General features: G+C 44.5%; 1 protein-coding gene across 3 annotated transcripts in view; it reads left to right on the plus strand.

The window, feature by feature from the left end:
- Positions 1-12351: 12351 nt before the first annotated feature.
- MANF (mesencephalic astrocyte derived neurotrophic factor) overlaps positions 12352-25285 on the plus strand; it is a 62785-nt gene continuing 49851 nt past the window's right edge. Inside the window, exon 1 of one of the 3 annotated variants that reach the window (XM_029599547.1) lies at positions 12352-12450. In XM_029599547.1, the coding sequence (XP_029455407.1) occupies positions 12447-12450 (4 nt within the window). In that variant the 5' untranslated portion in view covers positions 12352-12446. Of the gene's footprint in view, positions 12451-12482; positions 12723-12846; positions 12971-25285 lie in introns of those variants that run through there. The other 2 variants (XM_029599545.1, XM_029599546.1) reach the window with 2 other exon arrangements.

Consider the following 25285-nt stretch of genomic DNA (forward strand, 5'->3'; position numbering starts at 1 on the left):
AAGGAATCTCCCAAGGTGCTCAGGACGTCCTAATTGCTGCCAGAAAACCCTCTACCAGTTGAAATGGAAGCGATACTCAATCTAGTGCGTAGATCACCACTTGGACCCATTCAGCTGCTCACCAGAAACCCTCCTGGACTACCTACACACACTGTATATGGCAGGACTGGCGACAGCTTCGGTTAGAGTCTACCTCAGTGCCATTGCAGCCTACCACAAACAACATCAAGGTCACCCAATCTCTAACCACCCACTAGTTACATGATTCATTAGGGGCCTCTGTTGTCTTAGACCTCTGAAGTCTAAACTGCTGGTGGCCTGGGATCTCAATCTCATTTTGGAGCAGCTAATGCTGCCACCTTTTGAATCTATGGAGTCCTCGCACTTAAAATACCTCACATGGAAGGAAGATTTTCTTGTAGCAGTCACGTCTGCAAGACGTGTGAGCGAACTGCAGGCGCTAGTACACTATACACCGTATCTACAGTTCTACCACCACAAAGTGGTGCTGTGGACTTATCCCTCCTTCCTACCGAAGGTGGTTTCTGCCTTCCACCTTAATCAGTCCATTGAATTCCCGACATTCTTTCCAAAACCTCACCAGAATGACAGAAAACATCTATTGCACACATTAGACTGTAAAAGAGCGTTAGCCTACTACAAAAGTCAGACTCACTCTGACACTAGAGCATCACAACTATTTGTCACCTTTAACCTGTATGCCCCTGGCTTTCCAGTAGCAAAGCAAATTATTTCCAGCTGGATTTCCCAATGCATCCAGTACTGCGACGGCAAGTGGAAAACTCCACTCCCGGGTAAACCGAATGCTCATCAATTACGAGCGGTTTCCACTTCTGTTGTCCACCTATGGCATGATACCGCCCATGGACATCTGCAAAGCTGCCACATGGCCGTCTCTTCATACCTTTACAGCTCATTACTGTTTGTACCAGCAGACATCTGAAGATGCCAAACTGGAAAGGGCAGTGTTGCAGCATTATACTATGTAAGCAGTCCAGGCTAGCTGTCCATGGCAACTGGGTTATACTCGAGCAGGTAAAGGCGAAGTACAGAACCCCTCGCGAACCTGGGAGCTAGGAACTCCTATGACAGCATAGCTAATTCAGCCCTGCTATCGATGTAGAAAAAGCAAGTTTGCTTACCGTAAACAGTGTTTCCGTAGATAGCAGGATGAATTAGCCATGCTGACCTACACACCTCCCTGGACAGCTGCGCTAGCACATATTAATGTTTCTTTTCTGCTAAATGCAGACTGAGGAGAAGCTGTTTCCTGCGCGGGAACACACGCTCAGCTGCACAGAGCTAAGCTTTGTAACAGCTTTGACAAGCTCCGCCTCGCACGCCTGGAGGACGTCCCCATGACAGCATGGCTTATTCATCCTGCTATCTACGGAAACACCGTTCACGGTAAGCAAACTTGTTGTTTGTTTTTTTTTGCACACACTGCCTTCCTCTTCTTCTGGATGCCAGTGTTCAGTGAAAATGTCTCTCTCCGTTTCTTGTAGGTGCTATGGGTCTGCCACACTCTGCCTCTCTCCACTTCTTGTGGGTTCCAAGGGTCTGCCACACTCTGCCTCTCTCCTCTGTTGGGTACCAGTTTATACCTCAGGAATGTTACAACATAAAATGTCATTTTACACCAACAGCATCAGAAAGTACTGCTCAGCCTTGCAGTCCTCTTACCCAACAAATGCAAAATGACATTTGTAATACTATAAGAGACATGAATTGCAGTATCTAAAAAATGCAGTGTTTCAATCTTCTTCCCCCATGGCAGAAAATGCCTTTCTAATTTGGGAGCCTGCTTGAAGGTGCCACATTATTAGCAGCTATGTGCCAAGCTCTGCTGGAGGCCAGAAGCTTCCAGTTTTCCAGTATGTATGAAGTTCTGAATGAATCAGTAATCAGGTACCCAGGTATCAGGAAGAAGGAATCCCACCCCCAACCTGGTTCTCCTAGTACTAGGCCAAGAGAAAAGGCAACTTACAATTGGGTTCTGTCCAGCTACTGCCAGCCAGCTTCACCCGCAGGATGCTGAGGAAGATGAGCAACAGTAGCAGAGTGGCGCTGTACAGGAACTGTAAGAGAGTAGCATTCCAGGTGCCAGGGGGTGGTGAGCCACAACTTCCCTGCCCCTCCCCACTTATATATAGGGCAAAACATATTGAAGCCTGTGGCTCTTGCCTACTCAGTACTATCCCAGTGCCTGCTGGCAAATAGCCCTTCTGGGGAGACTTCTTCACTCAGCTACAACCTCTCCTGGGTGGCTCCTCAGTTCAGTCTCATCAGCTTCCAGGAGACCCCCATCGTTCAACCACTGTGTCCCCTCCACTCAAACATGGCCGCTCCTCCATTCAGCCACAATCACTCCCGGGTAGCTCCTTTGCTCAGACATGGCAAAAACTGCAGCCAGCAAGACAGCTCGCGATTCTGCATGTGGTGATCCTTCCCCTTAACAGTAGCCAGCTCACAGGTGGAAGTTGTAAATCCTGCTGCTAGCAGGCTGCTGAGGAGGAGGATCCCTCCATACAGAACCTGTATATCTATGTTTGATCCTGCCACCGGGGAGAATCAACACAGATGGGGGAAGCACTTTACACACGGTAAGATTAGTTCCTAGGCCATATCTAAGAGCCACATTTTGACCGTCCAAGAGCCACATGTGGCTCACAAAACACCAGTTGGTCTCCCCTGCCACAGAGGGATCCTTATCCACCACTGAGATATCATAGAAGCCCAGGTTAAGACAAACAATTCCTTGTTGCCCTTTTCTGTCTCCCAGCTTTTTCAATACAATCCTTTGCTACCAAACCCAACTCTCTTGAACTCCAGACTAGAGACTTCTTCCATGTACCTCATGGAGAAGCACCTTTTATACCCGTTCCCTTGTTCCCTTAGGGGGAAAAACCTTCCTGTTTATCACTAAATTGCATACCCCCTGAACAATTTCTGAACCCTCCACTTCTGGAAAATTCACTTGGTTAAAGATTGGAACACTCTAGTGGCCTAGAAGGGGGTTACATTCTTCTCCACCTGCCAAAATAAATTGGTAATTTACATTGAACAATTTTTTCTTTCAAACATTTCCGTATACATATACACACACAGGACAAAATGCAAAAATATCTTTAGAAAACAACATCCAATATAGAATGGAAATCCCACAGGTGTGGAGAAAGCCAGTGAATAAGCATGTGTGTGTTTGAGAGAGAAAATGAACATGTGTGTTTGAGAGAGAGAGAATAAAAATTTGTGCAGCCTCCCCTTCCCCCACTAATCCAGGATAATCTCAGGGTGACTAGAAATCAAATGTTCTTAAGTATGGAGAGTGGAGGATTATTTTTATTCCTATTTTGGTTATTGGATGTATCTGCTGTTTTGAAATATTGTATTGGTGTTTGGTACATTTAAAAAAATTATAATATGAGTTTTAATTATTGGATGTTATTTTATTCATAAACTGTTATGAAATATTATTTTTATTAGTATGGTTAATGTTTATATTTCTTGATTTTATTTTGTTTTATGATGAATGGTGATTCTGATTTTCTATTGTTGCACTGCATACAGATTTTGGCTTCTTGTGGTTTCCAGTTCAGTTTTTGTATACCCTTTTCTATTTATACTTTCTGCTCTGTTTAGTGTATTTGGTGAGAGCATGTCTGTGTTCTGCATGTGTGACCGAGGTCTGAGGTATTCTGCTACCATGTAGTTTTTGTGTAGTGATCTATAGCAGCCTTTTCTGTTTTCCTAATACGTGCATTGGTGTTTTAGGGCCTGGTGTAGTATTTCCAAGTCTAGTGCTGCCTCTTCATAGGAAGGATTGTTACTGTTTGAATCCTTAAGAGTTAGTGTTGTTAAAGTATGAAAGTTTTGCTATATAGGTTCTAATTGTCTTTTTGCTTAGAATTTGATGCCTGGCAGTGTAAGATGTTTGTGCTGCTGTTACAGAGATGACAACAGAATTTAAAATGTTTTTTTTTTGTATGGTGAATTATAAGGGTTACTACTATTACGGTAATTAATAAGCAATAGTAGCTTGTGTTTTATCTAATGTTTGGATACTTGCCAGGTACTTGTGACTTGGATTGGCCACTGTTGGAAACAGGATACTGGGCTTGATGGACCCTTGATCTGACCCAGTATGGCATATTTTATGTTCGTATGTTCTAATATCATGGGTCCATTGCTGGGGGACTTTATTTGAATGCAAATTGTGTTAAAGAATTGGAAGTGCAGGATTTATAGGAAAATTAGTTCTTACCTGTTAATTTTCGTTCCTGTAGTACCACAGATCAGTCCAGACCGTGGGTTGAGCCTCCTGTCCAGCAGATGGAGACAGACCAAAACTGAAAGGGTATCCTATATCAGGACAAAGCCTACCCTGCAGCCCTTCAGTATAACCATTGTCAAAGCAGATAAGAACTAAGATAACCCAGAAAAGAGATCAAGCAAGTAAACAAGACTCAAATGAGTAACAAACGAAACTATTATCAACAAGGAATGGACTCTGTAGAATAGCGCTCTTGCATATCCTTGGTCATCAATAAAGATGCTGTCCTTAAGATAATGATAGGTGACATTTATCCAGAGACTTGTAGGAAAAGCTTTGAGCAGACGGCAGAAAAGGAAAAAAAACAGGGAAGGGCATCTAGACTGATCCGTGGTACTACAGGAACGAAAATTAACAGGTAAGAACTAATTTTCCTTTCCCTGTACGTACCCGGATCAGTCCAGACTGTGGAATGTACCAAAGCTTCCCTAGTCCGGGTGGGACCGAGTTAGTCCCACTTGAAGCACCTGCTGACCAAAAGAACCAAAAACCGGTGCTTGCACATCAAGATGTTAATGTCGAGCAAAGGTATGCAGGGATGTCCATGTAGCGGACCTGCAGATTTCTTGCAGAAAGACCGATTGATTCTCCGCCCACGAAGTAGCCTGAGAACGCAAAGAGTGAGCCTTCAAGCCCTCAGGAACTGTCCGGCCTTGGCAAAGATAGGCCGAGGAAATTGCCTCCTTCAACCACCGAGCAATAGTAGTCTTAGAAGCTTACTTGCCCCTATTGGGACCACTCCAGAGGACAAAAAGATGATCGGAGATTGAAACTCATTGATGACTTGGAGATAACGAAGTAACACGCGTTTCACATCAAGTCGGCGAAGACAGCCCCCAATGGGACCCGCGACTTCCTCCGGAGAGAACGTGGGAAGCTCCACCGACTGATTTACATGGAAGAAAGAAACGACCTTCAGCAAGAATGAAGGAACCATTTTGAGAGAGACCCCTGAATCAGAAAAACGCAGAAAGAGCTCCCGACAGGACAGCGCTTGAATCTCTGAAACCCGACAAGCAGGTTGACCAGATCCGTGAACCACGGCCTGCGGGGCCATTCGGGTGCTACCAGAATGACCGGCCCCCTATGAAGTTCTATTCTTTGTAGAACTTTTCCCACGAGAGGCCATGGAGGACACACGTAGAGGAGGACGTCCGAGGGCCAAGGGAGCGTGAGAGCATCCACTCCCTCCGAACAATGCTCCCTCCAGCGGCTGAAGAACCTGTTGGCCTTGGAATTGCTCAAGGTCGCCATGAGGTCCAGGTGTGGGGGACCCCACCTGCTCATGATCAATTCCATAGCTTCGTCCAAGAGCTCCCACTCCCCGGGTCGAGGCGCTGGTGACTGAGGAAATCGGCTTGCACATTCTCCTTGCCTGCTATGTTGGAGGCCGCCAGGCGATCCAGATGCCGCTCCACCCAGGCAAGTAGACGGCTGGCTTCCAGGGCCACTAGGCGACTCCGAGTGCCCCCCCTGCTGGTTGATATAAGCTACCGTAGTGGAGTTGTCGGAGAGAACCCTCACCGCCTTGCCGCGGAACAGGGGTAGAAACTCCTGTAGGGCCAGGCGAACCACCTGGGCTTCCAGCCGATTGATGTGCCATCGGGATTGGACTGGGGACCAGTAGCCCTGTGTGGTCTGAGACTGACAGACTGCTCCCCAGCCGGAGAGACTGGCATCCGTAGTGACGATGATCCACTGTGGAGTCTGAAGAGGCATTCCCCTCAGAAGATGGGGAAGCGAAAGCCACCACTGTATGTTAGCAATGATAGAGGCGAAAGTGGAAGAACCATTTGGAACTGCTCTGACACCGGCTGCCAGAGGGATAGCAAAGCTCTCTGTAACGGACGCATATGTGCAAAAGCCCAGGGGACTAGGTTGATGGTGGAAGCCATAGTCCCCAGGACTTGTAGGTAGTCCCATGCCGTCGGGAGCGGGAGCAAGGTGAAGTTGCGCACCTGGTCGATGAGCTTGAAGGCCCGAGCACGGAGCAGAAACACCTTGCCGAGCTGAGTATCGAAGCGTGCCACAAGAAAGTCCACCACCTGGGAAGGCTGTAGATTGCTTTTGGGGAAGTTGACTATCCACCCGAGAGAGGTAAGGAGAGCAAGGACCTGGTCGACCACCTGCCGGCAGAGAGTCTCCGACTTGGCCTGCATGAGCCAGTCGTCCAGATAAGGATGGACCAAGATTCCGTCCCGGTGGAGAGCAGCTGCCACCACCACCATGACCTTGGTGAAGGTGCGTGGTGCGGTGGTGAGACCGAAGGGCAGTGCCCGGAACTGAAAGTGCTGGTCCAGAATGTAGAAACGAAGGTACCTTTGGTGTGCAGGGTGAATCAGAATGTGTAGGTACGCCTCCGTTAGGTCGAGAGAGGCCAAGTATTCGCCAGGATGAACAGCTGCTATGACCGCCCTCAGGATCGCCATACGAAAATGGGGAACTTGAGGGCCCGGTTGACCCTCCTGAGGTCTAAGATCGGGTGAAAGGAACCTTCTTTCTTTGGAACTATGAAGTAGATGGAATACTGGCCGTCACCAAGCTCTTCCGCTGGAACTGGGACAATGGTGCCCAGCTGCAGGAGCCTGGTAAGTGTTTTGGCCACCACATCCCGCTTCAGACATCCGCAAGGAGAGACTACAAATAGGTCCGATAGATCTCGAGAAAATTCTAATGCGTAACCGTCTCGGATAATCTCGAGAACCCACTGGTCCGACATGATTTTGATCCATTCCTCGAAAAATAGGGAAAGACGACCCCCGAGATTGGGAACGGAGGAATGGGTCAACCGTATCTCATTGGGAGTTGGGCTTTGGGGTGGTACGCTGAGATGCCCCCTCTCGGAAGGGTTGGTGACCTCGAAAGGGCTGAGACCAGGATTGAGACCTGGAAGCGTAAGCCCTAGACGAAACACCTCGGCCTCGAGCTGTATATCTACGTTGGCCCCGAAAACAGAAACGGGAAGGCACAAACATTCGGGATTGTTTCGGTCGGTCCTCAGCACTTATGAACCTTGTTCTCACCCAAGGAATTAATGAGCTGCTCAAGAGCCTCGCCAAAAAGCAACTTTCCTTTAAAAGGCAGAGTGCCCAACTGCGCCTTGGATGACGGGTCCGCCAACCAATTGTGTAACCAGAGGAGCCTTCTGGCGGAGACTGCCGAGGCCATCGCTTTCGCCTGGATGCGGAGAAGATCGTAGAGAGCATCTGCCCCATACGCAATGACGCCTTCCAATTGTTCAGCCTGCTCCTCCTCAGCAGACGGGAGGTCCTGGGTGCCGAGTAATTGCTGAACCCACCTAAGGCCTGCCCGCTGCATGAGACTGCTGCAAATAGTCACCCGGACTCCCAAGGCCAGCACCTCAAAGATGCTCTTAAGCTGGAATTCGAGCTTGCGATCCTGTACATCCTTCAAGGCTGTAGCACCCACTACCGGAATGGTGGTGTGCTTGGTAATCGCTGAGACTGAAGAATCCACCGTGGGAATTTTCAGCATTTCCAGGCAGTCCTCCGGGAGCGGATAAAGTTTGTCCATGGCTCTCCTGACACGGAACCCCGCCTCAGGAGATTCCCATTCCCGGATGAGCAGCAATTTGTGCATAGGGTGAAAGGGAAAAGCAGAAGCCGGAGCCCTGAGTCCTGCCAGGACCGGGTCCATGTGCTTTGGCAGCGCGGCAGTAAGAGTATCCGACGGGGGTCCCTCAATCCCTAACTCCTGAAGGACAAAAGGAATGATGGGTTCCAACTCCTCTTTCTGAAACAAACAGAGAACCCTGGGATCATCCCCTTCCAGAGGAGGGAGTGTCTCTGCCAAGTCCAGATTTGAATCCGGATCAGGGGTTCCCAGAGGCGCTGGAGGGTCCGAGAAAGGAGGGGCCCCCGGGACCACCCGCATCCTGACAGACTCTTGCGCATCTGGAGCCGCAGGAGCGAGCGGAGGGTCCAACCGCGAGAGTTTGGCCGGCAGGGGACCTGGTGAGGGGGTCGTCCTCCTCCTCCTGCAAGCTGGCCAGATAGGATTTGTGCATGAGGAGCACAAATTCCGATGAAAAACGAGGCCTAGACTTGCCGGAGGGGGGTCAGGGACCATGTCCTGGGGCCGCACGGGGCTCAAATCAGGGGACGACCCCAAAAAATTTGAATCTTCTGCACCGAGCAGCTCTGAATCGGGAGCTCTTGAAACCCCCAAGATGGCCACCGTTCCGCGGTTTGCCGACCCGGGAACAGCCTGACCATGTGTTGAGCAGAGTGACCCCAGGCTTGCTTTGCTAGTGCTACCGGGGAGGGACCTTCCCCACCCGGCAAACATGAGGAACAGAGTCCCTCGATCGTGGCATAATCAATGAAGAGAAGCCGCAATCTGAAGAGAAAATCAGCTGAGAGAGAAAACTTCGCCACCGGGAGGAGCGGAGGCAGAGGAACGAACCCTGCATGCTCCTCTGTCAATCAGACCATGGCTGCTGGCCGAGAAATGAAAAAAGCGCCCAGAAGTAAAACAGATTGGCTTGGGGCTTTTCTGACAGAGCTGTCTCCTAAGACCCCTAGTTCTACTGCTTGTTTTCCAACAGAAAAGGTTCGAGGAACATGCATGATTAAAACCATTAAGGTTTCTGAAGGGTCTGCATTATATCTCTCTCCTGCACCACCTCTGTTCCAGGGTGTACATATTCAGATCCTACAACCTCTCCTTAGTCTTCCGATACAGACCCCTTGCCATTTTCGTCACCTTTCTCTGTACTGCTTCCGTTCTGTCTCTATCCTTTCAGAACTGATCACAGTACTCCAGGTGAGGCCTCACCAAGGGACCTGTACGAGGATCATCACCTTTTTCTTACTGGTTATTCCTCTCTATACAGTACAACATTCTTCTAGCTTTAGCTATCACCTTGTCACATTGCTTCTCCACCTTCAGATCCCCAGACCCTATCACTCCAAGATACCTCTCTTGGCCCTGTCACATTGATCTTTCACCCCCCATCACATAAAGCTGTTTTGGATTACCGCACCTCAGATGCATGACTCCACACTCCTTGGCATTGAATCCCATCTGCCAAGTCCTTGACCACATTTCCAGCTTTGCTAAATCCCTTTTAATTTTCTCTACTCCTTCAGGCGTGTCCACTCTGTTGCAGATCTTAGTATCATCTGCAAATTGACTAACTTTACCTTCTATCCCTTCCACAATGTCGTTCTCAGATATTGAACAGAACTGGTCCAAATACCAATCCCTCACCATGAGAGAATGGTGCTCCATCCAGATTCTCTCTTCAGAGTAGGTTCCATTTACCATTAAACACTGTCTTCTATCAGTCAACCAGTTTGTAGTCCACTCCCCCACCTTGGCGCCGAGTCCCAAGCTTCTCATTTTATTCACGAGCCTCCTATGCGGGACCGCATCCAAAGCTTTGCTGAAATCCAAGTAAATCAGTTTGAGCGCTCTTCCTTGATCCAATTCTCTAGTCGCCCAATCAAAAAAAATCTATCAGATTTGTTTGACAGGGCCTTCCCCTGGTGACTCCGTGCTGCCTCGGGTCCAGCAACCCATCGGATTGTAGATAGTTCACTGTCCTTTCCTTCAGCAGAGTCTCCATTAACTGTCCCACCACCGAGGTGAGGCTAACTGTCCTCTCTGCTCCCACTCTTGTGATTCGGGACCACCACCACTTGTCATTGCTGAATCATGATTTATTGTCTAGAAAAGGAACTTATTTTGCTTATTTGGAAGAAGATTCTTGCTCTTGAGTAAGTAGTGCACTTGGTCATTGAATAGAAAGAAAAGGAGAAAAATAGTTGAGCGATAAGGATGAACCAAGCTAGAAGTTTTTAGTAACCTACATAAGCACATTAATGTTAAAATCAAACTGCCTAATTTGTGCCTAACAATCAGGTTTAACTTACACACCTAGTTTATTATTTTACATTGTTACCGTACTATGATGGCACACGAGTAATTTGTAATCTATACCACCCATATTTCTCTTTATCGTGCCCTTCTGTAAACCGTTGTGATGGTATTTAACTTAACGACGGTATAAACATTTTTTTAAATAAATAAATATATCTTATTTATCACCACTGGAAGGCGGAGGGCTAGAGCAACTTGACCGGTGTTGTGCTTATATCCAAATAGCATTTTACATCTTGAACAATTTGTATTCTGTAGATTATGGATAAGATGGGGATTTTCTTTCCATATGTAAAGGATAGGGCTGCCAGCATTTTCCAAGTCATCCAGAACAGTCCATCCTGGTTTTACCCCATTAAACATGCTGCTTTAAAAAGAAAAGCTGGACTACAAATTAATAGAGGATTATCAGTCCATGAGACCTGGATCCGTCTGGAGCTCATGCAGCTGACGTTTAAATGTCATTAAAATTGCATTGAAACAGAGTTAGACAGCATTTTAATGTTTATATTCTTTTGATTATTCACCTACATCTTTCAGACTGCAGCATAACAGACTTGAGAATTAGCTGTGTGGGAATAATTAGCCTTTGAGAAAATATTTGTGTTGGGTTTTATTCCCCTTTGTAGCTTGTGGGGTAAAACTGCAGGGGACTGGTGTGTGCCAGGCTCTCTCAGCTCGCTCTCCAGCACGGGGTGCATGCTCGGGTAACACTTTTCTGGAAGGCCTGTTAAGAGTCAGAGAGCATTTGGCACTGCCACAACAGGAAACGGTTCAACAAATCACTTTAAAAATTTTGCTTTTAGTGTAAAATGGATATCCCTATTAGTTCCATGTGACAACTGTAAATACCTGTATATACCCTGGATTATTTATTATTTCCCTTAGTTCAACGACATGCCCAAATTTGTTTACTCATAGCAACATAGTAATATTGTCCCTGCTGTTCACTTAGAGTTACAAGACTGTATTCCCTCTTATCGTTCCATCCCCATGCTGTTTATTCTGTTAAACGCTAAGTTATATGTAAAGCCTGTTGCTGAATTTAATGTTTTACTGTAAACCGATCAGATGTTCCAAACGATGAGCGGTATATAAAAACCACAAATAAATAAATAAATAAATAAATAAATAAAAAAAATCATCAGAGCCAATACCTCAAATCTTTCTTTTTTTTTTTTTTTATATGGAACACAGAACAAATTAAAAGTACTTGCTTGATCCTATTAAGGGAAAAGAAACCCAACCTGGAAGAAGAAAAGGGTACCTAGCCCAAATGAGGGAAACCGCAGGGTGAGCTGTACCATCTGCTGGAGCCAGACAAATACTGAAGGGCTGCAGGGTAGGCTCTGTCCTGATATAGGATACCCTTTCAGTTTTGGTCTGTCTCCATCTGCTGGTCAGGAGGCTCAACCCACGGTCTGGACTGATCCGGGAGCATACAGGGAAATTGAGATTCTGTCCTGTCAACCAATTTTTCTATTTGGATAGGAGAGTGAAGATTCAAGTATAGGCTTTAGTCTTTGCTCTTCTAGTCAAGTAGTCTCATTCTACCAATTTTTGTATCAAATAAGTCTAATGGTTGTTTTAGGGGGAGGTTGAAACTGGCTGTTATTTTGTTTTGTTTTTTTTAATTGCCCAGAAGGACCTTGGAATTTTTTCTTATTGTATCTTTTATAAGCACTTTAATGGCAAGAGAGTATGATGTGTATAATTGTCACTTTGGCTTGCCCCCTCTCCCTCCAGCAACTACTTCTGTCTAGAGACGCCACTGAATCTAGGCCAGTACACAAACAGTAGACTTTTAATGTTATATAATAAATACGTTGATTGCAGTGATTTTTAGGGATGATATATAGAGGAGAAACTGGAGTAATATGAGATATGGAAAAAGCCAGTTGCCACCTAAGCCTTCTGTCAACTGGCACCGACTCAGGTAAGAAAACCGACAACAACCAACTTCGCAGCACGAATTATGAGCCGTTTCGTATTCTTTTTGCCCCTTACAAAGATGGCCGACAAACAGGTTCTCTTCTATGTGTTAATAGGTGGGGGATCCGCCTCATTCCTCTGAATTCTTCATTCAATCAGCGTGCGCCAACTAGACCAGATTCCCTACCAGTGGCTAAACCAACCAATGGAAAAGCACAGCGTGGAGTTCTCTTCCGCCGGACGATGACGTTAACCAATGTGTGAGTGTAGCGTCGAGGTAGCGGGTCCTAACAACCAATGGAAGCGGCGGGGAGGTGTGTGTGGTTGCTAGGGGAAGTGCGGTAGAAGCCGGTGAGTGGGAGTCAGTGGAGCTTGAGGCAGAGCCGGGTGCAGTTAGCGTCCCGAGCCGAAACAGCTTTCCGTGCGCGCGCGCCAGCCATGTGGGGAACCGGCGGCCTGCTCGCGGCCGTGGCCGTATTCTTTGTGCTTGTACCTGACAGCGACGGGGCCCTGAGAGAGGGCGAATGTGAAGGTAAGAGGGGAGGAGATGGCTTGGGGCCGGGAGGCTATGACCCAGGGGCGCCGGCAGTAGTAGAGATACTTTAAGTTTTGTCGTGTGGGCGCAGGGGGAAGGGACGTTCTTTCCCCGTACCGCCGCCGCCGCGGGAAAGGAAGCTGAAGAGAAGTCCTTCGCTGTGCATGCTGTAGACGGGTACAGCATGTATGTAGCGTGTTACAGGCGTCCGTGCCATCCCAGACTTCTCTTCCCACCTGATCCCAGTAAGTAATGTCCTGAAGTTTGTGTGTACACCAGAAATTCTCCCGTAGTTACAACTTTACCTAGCTTCCTCTTAATTACCACGATAAAAATGAGCCAGTCTCTGTCTCCTGTGCTTTATACGCGTCCTCTTGGAGCTTTTATTATATAATATATCTAGGTGATGCTAGGACATTTTTTTTTTATATTATTAAGGCTAGCGTACTTAAGATAGTTGGTTAATTTTGTATTTTTCTGCCACGCTTTAATAATTTTTATTTATTTTCATGAAAATTCAACAAACAGTACAACTTAACAACCTTGAGCCTAGGTACCCATCTAGCTTTACACCCTTACCTGGTTTCTGATTTACATCTTTTAATATTTGATCTTCTCTCTCTCTCTACTTATTATAAAAGTCTGCTACTGTTAGCAAAGCTGCTTTTGTGTAGTTTTTGATTCTTCTAGTGGTATCAGAGTAATGTGTTTTGTAATGGAAGCTCTTTTTGCAGTCTCAGACTCTGTGATAAGTCAGAAAATTGTTATAGGTGTAAATGGGACTTAATCAGGGTAGCTAAGTTGGCCTGGTGGCTCAGTGGTAGTACTGTGCACGTGACATGCGGGAGGCCTGGGTTGGACTTCCAGTCCAGGTTTCTGCTACTTAAGCAGGTTGGGAAGCTATAGTTGTCACTGAATGGTGATGCTTGGAGGCCAGACATAAGGTGCATTAGTTGAGTTCTAGAGTGAGTTGTAATAGCCCCCTGCTGATGCCTGTTACTGCAATGGCTAGGTTGAATTGGGAGAGGCAGCATATAAAAACAGGAGGGGTAGGATGGTAGTTTGAATGAAGGCTTATAGATTAAGCTGAAATTTCAAAGAAGTTTCAAGGAAACTGCCAGGTAAAAAACTTAGGTTAGCTTTCATTACAGGTGTTTTCTTGTTTTATGTATGATCACATCACCCCAGCACTTCAGTCTTTGCACTGGCTACCTGTGGCTTCTAGGATAATTTATAAATCTATGACGCTGATACATAGAGATATGCTCTGGTTCACAGATCAACTACAATTCAAAACTTCTTCCCGCCCAACGAGATTCCAGAATTTAGCCAAACTAAAGATCCCAGCACCCAATCTGACTATTTTTATTTATTTATTTATTTAACAATTTTTATATACCGGCATTCGTAGGACACATCATGTCGGTTCACAATTAACTGAGAAAGGAAATTACAATGAACGAGGATAGAGAGAGTCAACGATATTACAATGAACTAGGAACCAGGATAGAGAGAGTCAACGAGCAGGGATACAACTTTGAAAAACGAACTGGATGATGATTATCCATGTTATGAGTAGGTATGCATCAGGATGTTAAGGATGCATTTACACTTAAATTAACATATGAACTTATTTACAAAATTAAAATTAAATGCAGGGGCAGGGAGAAGGGGAGAGGGGGAGCGAGGGGGGGAAAGGAGAGGAGGGGGTAGGGGTATAGGAGGACGTTAAGGCAGTGGCACTTTCAAGGAAAGGCTGTTTGTAGGAAAAGAGGGGAGGGGTAGGGGAGAGGCAGCAAGGTGCTGGGGAAGGGTGGGGGGAGGGAGCAGGGGAGGGTGAGGGAGCTAGAATGGTGAGGGAGAAGGGGGGAGCTGGGAAGGTAAGGGAGCGGGGGGAGTTGAGATGGCGAAAGGGAGGTTGAGGAGGGGGTGTGTAGGCTGAGCGTGAGCTGAGTAAGATCGAGACATGACAATGCCTAGGATTGGGAGGAGTTGGGGTATGCCTGTTTAAAGAGCCATGTCTTGATTCCTTTTTTGAAATGGCTCAGGGACGGTTCTAGGCGGAGTTTAGCAGGAAGGGAGTTCCAGAGGGTGGGACCCGCAATGGAGAAGGCTCTGTCCCGGGTAGTGGTAAGGTGCCCAATTTTGAGTGAAGGGGTTTGAAGTGTGCCAGCGAGGGTGTTTCTGGTGGGGCGATTAGTTTGACGGAAATGTGGCATGTCCTCAAGCCAGGGGGAGTTGTTTTTGTATAATGTGTTATGGAGGATAGTAAGTGTTTTGTATTGGGAACGGTAGGAAATAGGGAGCCAGTGGAGATCCTGTAGTATGGGAGTGATGTGGTCAGTTTTCCTGGTGTTTGTTAAGATTCTAGCCATAGCATTTTGGAGGATTTGGAGGGGTTTAATAGTGGAGGCAGGGAGACCTATGAGAAGGGACTAAACTCTCTAGTACAAAAGAATGATCTTTCATTATTGCTGGATCAACAATATGGAACACCATGCCCTCTGAATTATGCCAGGAACTTTGTCACAAAAAATTTAAACAAAACCTTAAAACATGGTTATTTTAAAAAAGTCTACTATTAATGAACTAAATCTACTACTCTTCCTAATTTCCACAGTCTCTCATTTATTGTTTATATTCTATTAATACAAAGTTATACATGGTATTGTATTCGTTCAGTTACTAAGTTATATTGTAAAGTGCAATGCTGAATTACTGTTTGAATGTAAACCGAGGTGATGTTACTTACGTACTCCGGTATAAAAAAATCTATAAAAAAAATAAATAAAATAAATGTAATAGTTACAGTATTTAAACATTTGCAGCCAAGTGCACTAAGCATTTTTACTATAGACACAAACCTTAATACATGTGACAAAATAGATCCTTGTCCTCGAAAGCTCATGCCTCTTATTGGTTAGTCTATAAATTGCCTTTCACCTCATGTCATTTTTATTAATCCTTAATACAGCAGCTGCAAATATTAGTGCTACATCATGGGTTGGGGGAATGGGAATATTCATGTTTGGGGTCACTAGAAAGATAAGTTCTTCTTGCAAAGGGAGTTCATAAAGAGGACAGTGCCTAGCAGAATGCAAGCTTTTTTTTTCCCTTGCTTTGAGGATAGCTGAATGGTGGTATAAATAGTGCTTAGCATAAGAAGCAAGGAAATAGTTGATATGGAGCTGAGTTGAGTGACATGTGAAGGCCAAAGGAGAGTCTGGGGATTCCTAATGTAGAGTTCCACCTAGGTAGATAAGTAAAAGTGAGTTTAGCAAGTTCATTCTGGCCACTTGCAGCCTCCTAAGTGTAAGGTTATAGTGTGGCTAAGAATAGTTTATTCTAAATCCCTGAGAGCCATACACAAAATATTCAGTCCTGCTAGGGAAGCCCAAAGTGGAGAAATGGCAGAGAATTGGTGTTTGGGGCATTTACTCTGAAAACCTTGGGGTTTAATACTAAAGCTTAACATCTGAAGAGAAGTTTGACCCCCTTTTTTGGTTGAACTGTATTTCACCTATAAAATGATTCTGGTTTCCCCTGCTCCTGCCAGATTCGATCTACCTTTATATATATATTTTTTTTTTTTACTGGGACTGTATCCTGTGTTTTTTTGGTTTTTTTTTTGTGATTTTGCACTTGGACTCTAAACAAAATTTTCTTTGAAACTACAAACTGAAGTGTGGACCCTTGCTTGGTACCCTTGGGCCTACCAGGGAAGACTTATACCAGCTGGTAAACTATAGTGGACTTTACCCCATTGTGGGGCTGCAAAAGTGTTGCTAAACACCACACTAGCTGCCAAAGGTGACCCCCATCTGTTTGGGGTGTTACAATGACATACATATGTTTTGTGCTTTTGAATTGTCATTTCATTTCTTTTTCTGCTGACCTTACCTTATTTGTTGCTGGATTTAATATCAGATCAGATGTTTTCTAAGGGAAGCACTATAGAAACAATAAACTAAGGGCAACCTTTACTATCTCTGCCCTCCCTATCAGGATCCCCTTACAACCCAAGGATTCACTGGGTAGTCGGGGTACAACTCGACCACAGTCTTACAGTGGAAACCACCTTTATCTGTGTCATATTCACCAACTACACAACTACTCAGAAACACAACCTTCCCACCATGATATTCATTCGTCACAAACTGCACAGGCTTTTGTAACTCTCTATTTAGTGGCATCTCACAATGCAACCTTAAAAGCTTCTGCACAGCTGCTAGACTTCTAGGTGCCAAATCAACTGACCATATAAGGCCAATTTTTCTCCAGTTACATTGGCTTTAAATGTATGAATTAATAAGCCCCTGAGTGTATTTCCCAGTGTTTGCTCTCCTACATTCCAAGGGAATTCTGGTCCTCCAAAATTGCTCATCCCCAGCATTGCCAAGATTAACTTGCACAAGACCATATGCATTCAGCTGATCTGCACCCAAAAATGAAACAAGATATGTCTGCCCCACACCTTGAGACTTGTCACTTCCTACCTTATCTTCCAGAAAAAAATCAGGGTTTGGCTTTTCAGCTAAGCCTTCCCCTAAATTTCACAGCAGAGACTTTCTTTAGTGTTGGAGACCATATCTCAGGATAGAAACAGGTTGGAAGCAGTCTGAGACAGGCAACCAAAATAATTTAAGATGAGATTGGAGGACCTACTTATGTGTACCCTGGAGGAAAAGATATATGGGAAATATCTAAATATTTGAAAGATATCAATGATGCACAAGAATCAAACCTTTTCTGATGGAAAGGAAGCTGTAGAACCTGGGGTCATTATCTGAAACTCCAAGGGGGTAGACTCAGAAATAATATCAGCAAATATTTCGTCATGGAAAGGGAAGTGGATGCATGAAATGCCCTCTCAGAAGAGGTAAAATAATACAAAAATGATGGCATAAATGGACCATCCAGTTTGCCCAGTAAACTTCTTATGATAGTACCTGTTGTGCTGTGCAGGTTATCCCCAATGTTTCTCCCAAGAGCAGTAACCTTCGCTCCATGCAACTACCCCAAAGCCCCACGATAACCCACAAAAAATTTACTTCTAGCAACACTTCTCACTGGGTGATGAGCCTTCTTGAAAATTGACAGTGCTACTTGGCCTTAGAAGCAGTCCTGTGTGGTTTTTCCCTTATGTCTATGCATCAGTACCCCAGACTAAAAAAAAAAAAAAAAGTTAATGCTCCATATTGTCTCTGAATCCAATTCCTCTTTTTCTGCTACCCGCTCCTTTCTGTCAAAGCAGAGAGCGATGTTGCAGTTGCATCAAGAATTATTGGTTAAGGGTGGTAATCCTATGCCTTCTGTTAAAGGCGGTAACTGTTGCTCCATGCAGGTTATCCCCATGTTTATCAGTTCCCCAGACCATAAAAATCTAGGCCCTCATTAGTTTGTCTGAATCCAATTCCCCTTTTTCCCCTGCCACTGAAGCGAAAGCAAAATTGGCCTTGCATCAAAGCTTATTGGTTAAGGGTAGTAATTGCCGTAACAGCAAGTTATCCCCATGCACTCTCTTCTTCATTTCAATTCTCTAGCTTTTAGTGATCCAGTGTTTATCCTATACCCTTTTTGAATTCTTTCATTGTTTTTGTCTTCACCACCTTCTCTGGAAGGGCATTTCAGGCATCTACCACCCTGTCTGTGGAAAAACTAATTCCTGGAGTTTCATTTTATGATCCCTGGTTCTACTGATTTCTTTTCAACAGAAAAGGTTTGACATTTGTGTGTCATTAAAACCCTTTAGGTAAATGTCTCTCTACATTATCTGGTAGCTTCTGTAAGTTGGACTGTGTATACTAAGACTTGTTCTGTTTATTCAGCATGTTTATGCGCCGGAAAGAGGAGTTAGTTTAAAAAAAAACCCAAAAAAACCTTTTGAGGTACTTAAATGCCTACATCATATCTCCCCTGCACTTCCTCTCTTCTAGGATATACATATTCAGATCCTTTAGCTTCTCCTCATAAGTCTTCTGATACTAATCCCACACCATTTTGGTCACCCTTCTCTGGAATGCCTCCATCTGATCTCTATCCTTTTTGAGATAAGGGCTCCAAAACTGAACACTGTGCTCCAGGTGAGACCTGTACAAGGACATCTCCACTCTTTTTTTTTTTTTTTTTTTTTTCCCCCTTATCGGTTATTCTTCTCTCTATACAGCTCAGTATTCTTCTTTCTGGCTTTAGCTATCGCCTTGTCACATTGCTTCACCATCTTCAGATCACCAGATGCTATCGCCCCAAGATCTCTCTTGGTCCGTGCACATCAGTTTTTGACCCCCACCCCCAGACATATACAGTTCTTTTGGATTACCGCATTCCAGATGCATGACTGCACATCTTGGCATTGAATCTCCGCTACCAAATCTTTGACCACTATTCACAATATGACATGTGAACAGGAGCTGCAACCCATAACAAATACATGATATTTAACCAGAACACCCTTTATACATGTATCCAAAACCGGGCATGTATCAGCAAGCGAATTCGTATGGCAGTGTGTAAATAACATTGAAAGAAAAAAAAATTCAGTAAGCCATGTGTCTTGGCCTTTTCATATTATAAAGCATGACCCAAAATATATCCCCTCCTCCTTAAGCTTGTAGTGATACAACGGTGGTTGAGTGATAATTAGTCTTGCTACAGATTGATTTCTGTGAACAGATTTACCTTAGGAGAGGTGATGAGTATACCTCAATGTTCTTTGGTATTGTAGAGATTCTCCTACCATAAACAATACACTTTCCAAATGCCCTGGAATCGCCTAAGTTGCTTCCTGGTCCGTGCTGTAATCTCCACAAGCACATAAATGTGTCCCAATTTATCTTGCACTTCAACAGGTTACGGTAGCTGAGAGGATTTCCATTTCTTTGCAATTTCAATCCTAGTGGCTGTACAAATATAATTTACTAATCTATTATAACTTGCTTTACCCTGAATCATGGGTATGCCAAGTAATGCATGCTGCGGAAGCAGGTCTGCCGTAACACCACACAGCCCTTGAATCCATGATTCGATAGCAGCCCATAACGTACAAAGCATGGGGCATTCCTACCACATGTGGAAGAAACTGCCCGTGTCATGGCATCCCCTCCAACACTGGTCTGAGATTTATCGTCATTCGATGCAAACGGGTTGGATAATAGTGCCAGCAAAATAGCAACTTTAGCAAATTCTCAATTAAGAGGACACAATTAACCCCTTACCCATACATGTGAAAATCCCCTCCCATTCCTGTTGAGAAAATGTGGTATGTAAATCATGTTCCCATGCTAACATAGATTTAGATTTCAAAAATGATTCCTTTCCCAACATGGTATACAGCATGGATAACTATTTAGTAGTAAAATCTGCTTTTTGACAATTTCTCAAACTCAGACTTTCCTTGCTGTAAATGCCCACTAATCGAGGTAAACTGTGCAAAATGATGTAATTGCAAATTATAAAATGAGGTCTGACCCCTCGATTATATTTTAGTTGCAGATCAGTAAAAGAAAGGAGACCTTTAGGCCCCCAAATATGCTTCCATACTCTAATACCCCACCTCTGAAATGCCAAGTTCTCATGTCCAGGGAGAAAGTCCTTATTAGCATATAGGTAAGTACAGTGATGGTATTCCCGATTCTCAAGAAATAGGTATTTCCTGGCTGTCCAGAGCCATAAAGATAGTAACATAGTTGGGGGGAGAACATCCTCAGGGTACACAGTCCAAGTCTTCCTGGGCTGCCAAAGTAGACTAGACAGAGGCAGATCACCAAATTAATCCAGGGTTTCGGAATGGTCCGTCTGTGCCAATCAATGATCGTTTTAAATCGGGCCGCCAAAAAGTATCTTTCTAAATTGGGAACACCGAAGCCGCCCTGCTTTCTAGATTTATAAAGAGTGTGGCGAGCGATTCTTGGTCGTTTTCCTCCCCATATATATGTCAACAGTCTCTTCTGCAATTGAGCTAACCTTTGTCGTGGAATGTCGATCGGTAGTGGCTGAAAGAGGTATAACAATTTGGGTAGGATTGTCATTTTGACAGTAGCAATTCTGCCTAGCCATGATATGCTATACCTGTTCCACTTCTCTAGATCTTTAAGAATCGCAGACCACAATTTATCATAGTTAAATTTAAATAGTCTTGAGATGCATTAATAAACACCCCTAAATATTTTAAGTTATTTTGGGCCCATTTAAAGCGGAAATTTGCTTTAAGTAATAATTCTAAGGAGTGGGAGATATTAATATTTAGGATCTCTGACATTTCCCAGTTAAGTCGAAAGCCTGATACCGAAATGCCATGTATTCTAAAGTGAACCTCTGTACTTACTATCCTGAAAAAGCCATCTGCCAACACAAAACTTCTCAAACTACCGTCCCATATCATCTCTCCCTTTCTTGGAAACAGTGACTGAAAATGCCATGTTAAAACAACTTTGAGTTTGATAATTCAATAAGAACATAAATGCCATACTGGGTCAGACCCAAAGGTCCATTAAGCCCAGTATCCTGTTTCCAACAGTGGCCAATCCAAGTCACAAGTATCTGGCAAGTACACAAACATTAAATAGATCCCATGTGTTAATGCTGGCAACAAGCAGTGGCTATTCTCTATTGATAGTTAATGGACTTCTCCTCCAGGAACTTATCCAAACCTTTTTTAAACCCAGCTACACTAACTGCCTTAACTACATCCTCTGGCTATGAATTCCAGAGCTTAATTATGTGTTGCATGAAAGAACTTTCTATGATTTTGTTTTAAGTGTGCTACTTGCAAACTTCATGCAGTGCCCCCTAGCCCTTGTATTATCCAAAAGAGTAACTGATTCACATTTAATCGTTCAAGTCCTTTTATGATTTTATAGACCTCTCATATCCCCCAGGCATCTCTTCTCCAAGCTGAACCGCACTAACTTCTTTAGTCTTTCTTCATAGGGGAACTGTTCCATGCCCTTTATCATTTTGTTTGCCCGTCTCTGTATTTTCTCCAGTGCAACTTAATCTATTTTTTTTTTTTTTTGAGATGCAGTGACCAGAACTGCACACAGTATTCAAAGTATGGTCTAACTATGGAGAGAGAGGCATTATGACATCCTCTGTTTTATTTGTCCTTCCCTTCCTAATAATTCCTAACATTGTTTGCTTTTTTGACTGCTACAGCATACTGAGCTAACGATTTCAATGTAATAACTGATGCCCAGATCTTTTTTCCTAGGTAGTAACTCCTAATGTGGAACCGGACAACGTGTAACATGAGTTATTTTTCCCTATATGCATCACCTTGCACTTATCCACATTATATTTCATCTGCCATATGGACTCCCAATCTTGCAAGTTCCTCCTGCAATATATGGTCAGCATCAGTTTGGATTCGTGAACACCACAGTACTGAGACACACACACACACTGGGACAAAGTATATGTTAATCTTACTCAACATTTCATCAGCTTTTGATATGGTGAATCATATTTTGCTTTCTTGCCTTTACAAACTAGTCTCTGTAATAGTCCAATAAATCTGAATACACTGAGAAGTTGCATTTTGTTATACTATGTTCATGGAAAACATCTGAGTTCTGCCCTTTCAGCAAAACCTGTTTTAATATCTAATAGCACCCCATGTAGATTATTAACAGTGAATGTTTCTTACAAAGTCTATGCAGATGATATACAATTCTTTTTCCAACTTAAATCATCTTGGCAGATCACATTTTACTTTACTACCGCATACCTATCAGCAATTAGAAGTACGGTAGTTACATCATAATTCTCTCAGTATTGATGATAGGAAATTACTTAGAATCAGAATTTCTATATGTTGGATACCCCTTCAATTGTTATAAACATCTTTTAATCTGTGTGAAATTTAGGTTTTCTACTAGATTCATCACGTTCCAAGAGACCACAAATTAAATCTGTTAAATCTTCTTTTGCTAAACCACGGTTATTACATCTCAAACCAGTGCTTGAGCCTATGAAATTTCACACAGTGTTCCAATCAATAATCACCAGAATAGACTGTAACTCTATAGTGGACTTCTTGATAACACACTATGCCTCTTACAGATTATACAGAACACGTGGCACGTAACTTAAACAGTAATTCTCCCAGGACAAGCAGGATGGTAGTCCTCACATTTGGGTGACATCATCAGGATAGAGCCCTATCACAGAACACTCTTGTCAAAGTTTCTAGAACTTTGACTGGCTCACTGAGCATGCCACCAACCCTGCATCCAGCAGGGGTCCTCCTTCAGTCTCTCTTTTTTTTTTCCCCACGCAGCAGTTGCCTCGTGGTTTTCAGGAGCTCTGTGAGAATTCCTCACAACATTTTTCCTCACGGAACTTTTCAAAACGTTTCCCCATCCCGGGGTCCCCCCATCGACCGACATCCGCTAGCATTGATAAGTTTATACCTCGTTGTTTGCGGTCTGTACCCAACGGTACTCTCATCGATGCCAGACAACTACAGACCGCATACCACGTTTATTTTTCAAAAAATGGCGACCGCTTTTTGGAAGTGCCCTGAGTATCCGAGGACTGTCCATTACGGACCCGCTTGATGTCTGCATTTTATGCTTGGGGCCTTCCCGTGATGTCCAGCTGTGCACCAGTTGCGCCCGAAGGGCCACCGGGTCCGCTTAGAGAAAATGGAACACCTATTTAAATCTAAGCGCTTGACCCCCGTCTACTCCAGCCCAGAGTGCACAGAGTTGAAAGCAGTCTTCATCATTGACTCAGTCGCCATTGATGTCTCAATACCATTGAGACACTGGTGACCGCCAGTCACTGACATCTTCGTGCTGAAAGGCATCGCATCCTCATTCTTTGTGCCGGAGAAGGACCGGGCCGAGCATCGAGAAAAGCACCGGTCCTCTCTTGGTATGCCGATAAAGCTGTCCTAAGGGGGGGGCATCATTTCTTATGTAGTTCATAGGCACAAGGTATTGGACAAGCGTCTTCTGGCCCTGAGCACTCAATTGAGGCATGCTAAGGAACGATTGGCACGTTTTAATTCTATCTCAAACAGAGAATTACCTTACTCTCCAATGGGCCTTAAATTCATTAATCCATCAAAGGGCTAAAAAGAGCATTCTCTATTACCATTACAGATTATACCAGTTTAGCAATAAATCGGGGAAATTATTGGCTAACTTAATTAGAGCGGCTCGTAGCCCACGGCATATTGCGGCTATCTGAACCCCATCTCGACTATTCTGGCCCAGTTCAATTTTACTCTGATCTTTACGCTACTGACGGTTGGGATGAAGCATGTGAACGCTTTTGTGCCCGAATTGACTTACCCTGCCTGTCAGACACAAAGGTGAATGGCTGAATCGTCTACTTGGGGTTGAGGAGGTCCAATTGGCTATCCAGCAGGCTAAGCGTTTTAAAGCCCCGGGTCCCGACGGCTTTATGGCTGAATTTTATAAGTGTCTGGTAGACCCCTTGGGACCCTTACTGGCCCATACTTTTTCAGGGCTAATACGAACAGGCTCCTTCCCAGCACATGTTAATACTGCTCATAATACTCTTATTGCAAAACCAGGGAAGGATCCTCATACCCCGGCCTCGTATCATCCTATATCATTACTTAATTTTGATCAGAAATTACTAGCCAAAATTATGGCAGATCGATTGGTGGCAGTTCTGCCTTCCTTGATGGGCCAGGACAGGTGGGCTTTGTCCGACATCACTATGCCCTGACTAATATTCGGAAGATCCTGGCGGTTATGGCTATGTGTAGGCCAACAGATTTCCCCCTATCTGGTGATCAGTTTTGATGCTGAAAAAGCATTTGAAAGGGTGGAGTGGAAATACCTATTTCATATTTTGCAAGCAATGGGGTTTAATGGCCATTTTTTATGATGCTGTTCAATTGTTATATCATGATCCTTCTGCCCTTATTGTTGCTAATCGCTCACAATCTGAGACATTCTCTGTCTCCCGGGGTACGAGGCAAGGCTGTCCACTATCTCCCCTTTTATTTTTGCTGCAGCTTGAGCCCCTTCTTTTGGCAATACAGTGTGCCCAGGCAATAAGGGGGAGGGGGGGGGGGGTAAAGCTGCAGAAGGATGTTTAAGTATGCGGCCTTTGCAGATGACATTTTTTGGCCTTTTTGATGGACCCCGCTCGTTCCCTCCCAGCTCTGATGCAATTACTTTGGGAGTTTGGACTTTTCTCCGGCCTCCGCCTTAACATGGACAAATCGGAGGCCTTGGCGTTTCCAGACTCTCTTCAGGAGCAATGTGATGAGACCTTTCCTTTGCAGTGGGCTAAGGGGTCCATCCAATATTTGGGGATTATGCTTCCCTGTTCTCCAGATCTTCTATATAAATGTAATGTCCCACCCTTGATTCAGAATTCCCTGGAAAGGCTGCATACTTGGAAGGCTTTGCCTCTCTCATTAGGAGGTCGAGTGAACTTGTTTAAGGTGGTTCTCCTCCCGAAGTGGCTTTACATTTTGCAAAATGTACCCCTTTCTTTTACATGCAAAGATCTGGTAAATTTGGATAAAGCGGTGCACACCTACTTGTGGAAAGGTGGGAAAGCTAGAATACCTCTGT

Source organism: Rhinatrema bivittatum, chromosome 4 (assembly GCF_901001135.1).
Source record: "Rhinatrema bivittatum chromosome 4, aRhiBiv1.1, whole genome shotgun sequence".
Taxonomy (NCBI): domain Eukaryota; kingdom Metazoa; phylum Chordata; class Amphibia; order Gymnophiona; family Rhinatrematidae; genus Rhinatrema; species Rhinatrema bivittatum.